General features: G+C 36.4%; 1 protein-coding gene across 1 annotated transcript; it reads right to left on the reverse strand.

Moving 5' to 3' along the window:
- Nucleotides 1-334: 334 nt before the first annotated feature.
- LOC110891508 lies at nucleotides 335-5,271 on the reverse strand. The gene is made up of 7 exons (XM_022139210.2): nucleotides 4,561-5,271; nucleotides 2,764-3,261; nucleotides 2,514-2,666; nucleotides 2,298-2,366; nucleotides 2,138-2,185; nucleotides 1,622-2,055; nucleotides 335-1,081 (listed from the first exon to the last, which is right to left on the reverse strand). Exons 1-7 carry the CDS (start codon nucleotides 5,210-5,212, stop codon nucleotides 467-469), a joined length of 2,469 nt encoding a protein of 822 aa, XP_021994902.1. The 5' UTR covers nucleotides 5,213-5,271; the 3' UTR covers nucleotides 335-466.
- Between the last annotated feature and the right edge of the window lie 440 nt (nucleotides 5,272-5,711).

The raw sequence follows: 5,711 nt of genomic DNA on the forward strand, positions 1-5,711 counted from the left end.
ATTTCATATATAGGCAGGCTTTTCTTAACAGAAAAGGCGACCAACTTTATTAACCAAATAAACCAACTCCCCTCCTAGCAAGTAGCTAAGAGGGGCAGAGAGACGACAGAGTTAATTTACAATTACATATATAGGCAGTTCAGTTGCCTTGACACACAGCTCTGGTTCACCGCCGGAGGTCAAATAAACAGTTCAATGAAACGTGTTACTTTTATAGATTTTCAACTAAAGAGACCAGACGCGCTACTTTGATAAATAGTGAAACCAAATCAATACTATATGATAGATAAATACCATCACATGTTTTCTTACGCGTACTTAAAATTTACCGACATCCAAAATCCACCAAAGGTAAATATCATTGGGCTCGTTATGCATCAATATAGCAACTAAAACAACAAAATATCAGCATATGTAAATAGTGGCACAACAAAAATCCAACTTCATGTTCTCTCAAAGGATAAACTCAATAAAATGGTCTATCACTTTGCTTACCAAAAAGTCCTCGACCATACGTACACGATATTAGCTCTGCAAGAAGCGGAAATTGTAACGTCACAAAACAAGTAATCGGTAAACATGATAATGCAGCTATCGGAATCAAAATCCAATCTTTCCCCTGCCCAAATAGAAGATACAATGATGCACCAAAAGCAATCATCATTGAGGTTGTTGACAAGAACAATGTTGCGAGGCCCATTATCAACCTTGAAGGTAACGTGAAGAGGAAATCTTGTTCTGCATAACGAGCCGTCAGGATTGATAAAAATAGTAACAACGATGTTGTGGATGTGAACAAGGAGATTGCATCTGCAACAGCAAATATTAGGAAAGATAATTCTTTAGCATAGAGTGGGTGGCCCGTATCGCCACTGTTGCCACCTGGCACCGTAATGGCGGCTGCAAAAACTATTGTGGTTATGAGACCTGCTGTTACTGTGTACGAATCGGCTGTTTTCTTCATCCATTCTTCACCATCTCTCACTAGTTTTTTGTGTTCTTTGCTGAATAACATCTCGGGTGTCTGTTCAAATGAGTTCTTCTCGGTTTTGTATTTCGGATGCACAAATGTCTCTACTTCCTGAATAAATTACACATGATATGAGTAATGTTAAGTAAAATCACTAGATGATGGGTTGGGCAAGATTAAGTCGGGTTGACCGGACCCGCAAACACCTTTTTGCCATCTCTTAATTTGATTGTAAATAAATAACCATAGCTTTAAATATGATTAGAAAAATTACTAAATAAACTTTAAAAGGTGGGAAATCCTGTGAACTTCACTAACGATGATAATAAACAAGTATGTGAGAATAGTAAAATGCCATTTTCGTCCCTGAGGTTTGGCCAGTTTTGCGACTTTCGTCAAAAGGTTTATTTTTTCTGCATCCGGATCCAAAAGGTTTAAAATCTTGCCATTTTCATCCGACTTGTTAAGTCAAGTCAGGGGAATTTTCGTCTTTTTTTAAACTTAAAGGGCAATTCGGTTTTTTTCAGAGGTATTTGGTCTTTTTACATAAAATTGTATAAAAATTGCCAAAATGCTTTTTTACCGATTTCTTGTGACTGGAAATACCAAAAAAAGGTAATTTTATGATGGAAAACACAGCATGTTTGTTACCTTAAACCACTGCAATTCGCGTTGCATCTGTAATGCTGCACCAGACACAAGATTAAGTTTCGGTTGAGGTGCCAATTTTCCCGCCAAATGCAAGAGATTATTATTGTAAGTGTCCTTAAGAGTCTTGTGAAAATGCTTATGATCGCTCATTTGATACGTCAAATTATAAACCTTTTCACATCGATGAAGAATTGCCAGCTGGATCATGAAATAGCCACTTTTATCACTGTACCAAATTGCTTGAGGAAACGTGTCAGCAATTTCTTGAACAACCTCATAAGCTCCATTGCTTGCGGCCTCGATAATCGGACCGGAATAATGGATACTATTTGATTGAAGATTTAACGCACTGATTTCTTGGCATAAACATTTCACGAGTGTAAGAGCTTGATGATGAGCCAGCTTTAGCTTCTGAATGTGTGTGATATGTCGCACTATCAAGTCAAGATACAAAAAAATTAGCTTCGTTGACTTTCAAAGTTGACCTTTGTTCAGGAAGACATCGAAGATACTCACCGATCCTACCCATGACTTTCCAGACCACCAAATTAATGTCTTGAAGAACTACACCAGTTCATATTAATTTTTGTTTTGTTAGAAAAACATAAGAGATTAATCAATTCTCTAATTTACGGATATGAAAACGAATAAATTTCGATGAAAAGTTGTAGCAAACCTGAAGTAAAGAAGTTCATCTTCCCCTGCTTTTTGTTTGAGTGCGGTTTCTCAAGCTTCAAAGGAACATCTGTAACATGGAACAAAACATACAAGATTAATTGTCGATAAGTGGGACCTAGTTTGATTGTACCGCTTAAAGATATAACATAACCCGAACAACCGATTCATAATAAACGGATAGAGATTGCTACCTCAAATCAGAATAGAACCTTACATTTATAGATTAAACTATCAAAGAAATTGAGGCGACATCCACTCTCAAAGGCATCTGCTTTTCTTGCTATAGCCATTAAAGGAGCATCAACATTATCAGATGGTATAGTTGTCGCCAGATCAGGATACCGAGCGACTAAATCGAGTGCTATATCTGTCAAAAATATACAAAAAAATATTAAAAATAACATTTCAGACATAGTTGTCTACTAATGCTTGTAACAGTAATAATTAAAAGAATATTAACTCACCAAAGTATCCTGCAAAAATGACATTAGACAGAAGTGTCACACCCATGTTTCCGGTGAACGTACAAGGATACTGATTGCCTTTTGTGACACTCAATAAATACAAAAATGTATCTTTATGAGAATTAATAAGAGCTCGATGAATGGGAAGTAACCCATCCACATCTTCGGCATATAACAACTTTTGATATTTATTCACCAAGATTTTAACCGCTTCGGTGTTGCCAACAACCGCTGCAATATGAAGTGGTGTGTATTTTTCTGAAGACGTTAACATTTTTAAGAGAGATTTAGGTGGTAACTTTGCCACCAATTTCTCAACAAAATTAATTCCTTGTTTTCCAGTTCCAACTGCAATATGAAGAGCTGTAAAACCGTATTTGTTGATATTGGCGGTCACTGCTTCTTCGTCTTGATTTATAAAATCTTGTGCATCATCCCAATCACCTCTTAGGGCGGCTTTATATAACGGGAGATAAGCACTTGTGTTCATATTTGGTTCTGTTAAACAGATGTTGAAAATGATATCACCAAAAATTATATACACACAGTACAAACTACAAACATACACACACAAATATCAAAAGTTCAAAACTTGGATAACTGGAACAATTGGAACCCTAATCTTTACGAATGTGGTTGTGTTCTCCATGCAATCAAATTACACATCATAAAACTTCTTTTGCATCAGAATAAGGATAAAACCAAAAAAAAAAAAAAAAAAAAAAAAAAAAAAAAAAAAACAGATGTTATGTTTGGTTCTGTTAAAAATGTTCAAAATGATATTACCAAGAATAATATGTACACCTAGTACAAAAAACTAGGAAAACCATTAAATTTCATTTAGCATTTTCATCATGTAGGTTTAATTAACTTACCTCAAGTGTGGAGATAACTTTTTTTTTGAAAATAAAACTTCATTAAAAACCAACCTCCGACCCAAACGGGCAAAAGGCCAATAAAAACTACTGAAACCCTAACCTTTATGAATGCACTTATATGTTCTCCATACAATCATATTACACATCCACTAACAAAAAAAAAAAAAAAGATATTTTGTTTGGCTCTGCACATGCCACTTAACTTTTTCTGTGATACCTAAGTTGAATACTACCAAATCAGAGAATCTCATTCACAAAAGTGCACTAAAAATAAGTCAACCACTAGATAAGTCAAAATACATAAATCAGTTGCAGATTTCAACTGCATAATATCTTCTCAAACACGTTCTAGATCCAATCCAAACAAAATAAGTCAAAACTAAGGTGCAAACAAGCCGAGCTACTCTCGCTTGGCTCGAATAAAAGGTCGAAATGAGTTGAGCTTAAAGGAGCCCGAGCCTAAAAACAAGCCCGTTTAGTAAACATGTTTTGCTTATCGAGCACGAGCTGGCTTGCGAGCCGAAACCAGCCCACGGTTTACATAACTTTTAATTATTATATTAAAGATATATTTAAAAAATATTTACTACTATTTATAAATTATGAAAAATAAACTAGTTTTTATATAAAATAATAATTATAATTAATATAAATTAATTAATAAATAATAAACGAACCGAGCTCGAGCCTGAAGAACTACCTACGAGCTGAACTCGAGCTTTAGAAACAAAGCTCAAATTGAGCCGAGCTCGAGCTTTCATAAGTTAAATGTGCTCGAGGCTCGGCTTGGCTCATTTGCTCCCCTAGTCAAAACAGTTACACAATTCAAGTACATAATGTATCCTATCACATACACTTAAGATTCAATTCAATCAAAACAAGTCAATATAAATGAGAAATTAAACAACAAAACGTTTACCGTGTAAGTAATCATTGATTTCCGCTAGATCTAACGGAGAAACTGACGACGAAATCTCCGTCCAGCTCTCCTCCGGAAACACCGAGCTCTCTAACCCCCGAGCTCGAGTCTTAAACCGGTTATCACCGGCTGACGTCACCGAATCACCTTTCAGATCTATCTGTTGAGACACATGACGTAGTGGAGTCGGCAGAGACCTCGAATGCGGAGTAGATCTAACCAAACCGGAACGAATCTCTTCTTTCACCACCGGAGTTGATCCGGTTTGACTAGTCAACTCACCGTAAGAAGCTTCTAGATGCATCCAGATAGTTCTAGCGGTTTTGAAACCTATTGTTCCGGTGAGGATGTCTTCGGTGAGAAACCCTAGCATCCAGCCGCGGACTAACGCGTCGGACCTCCGCCACCAGTGGTACTTTTCCGGTGAGGTCTCCGGCGGTGGATCGAGTGTGCCGTCGATGAAGCCGAGCAGGTCGTGGCCTTCGATGAGGCAGAGCATTTGTGTTCGCCATAGTGGATAGTTGGTGTGGCCGGAGAGCTTGACGGAGATGAAATTGGCGACGTTGACGGTGTATGGATAGGAGTATGCTGATGTAGGTTCGTCTGGAATGGTAGTTGGTGGTGGTAGTGGTGGTGAGTTGGTGGACGCCATTGTTAAGTTCTGAAGGTTTTATTACAGTGGCAGTTGGTGTATCGTTTTAATCATTCGTGGGATACCAAAATTCAAAATCTCTCATGTTAAACGTTTTTTTCTTTTTACGTACTTACAAGTTGTATTATTTTACACGAAAAGAATATAAATGACGCAAAAAGTAAAAAGTAAAACAGGGCCGGGTTACGGTAGAATCAAACATTCAGCAAATAGTTCGTAAACAAAAGTTTGTTTATATTCATTCGTTTAATAAATGAATGAACATAAACAAAAAATTACGTTAGATTAGTTAAATGAACGAACATTAACAGAGATCTCGTTCGTTCATTTGAGTTCGTAAATATTCATTCGTTTTTGTTTCAATTAAAGATTTTTGTACTTTCATATGTTTATCTAAAGTTTTTATATTCTTTAATTTTTATTTATTTTATTAACCTAACAATTAAAGTAGGAAACTTATTTCCACCTTGTTTATGCACTTTTCCCCTTTACTTTCTCT

The sequence above is a fragment of the Helianthus annuus genome, chromosome 11, assembly GCF_002127325.2.
Source record: "Helianthus annuus cultivar XRQ/B chromosome 11, HanXRQr2.0-SUNRISE, whole genome shotgun sequence".
Taxonomy (NCBI): Eukaryota; Viridiplantae; Streptophyta; class Magnoliopsida; order Asterales; family Asteraceae; genus Helianthus; species Helianthus annuus.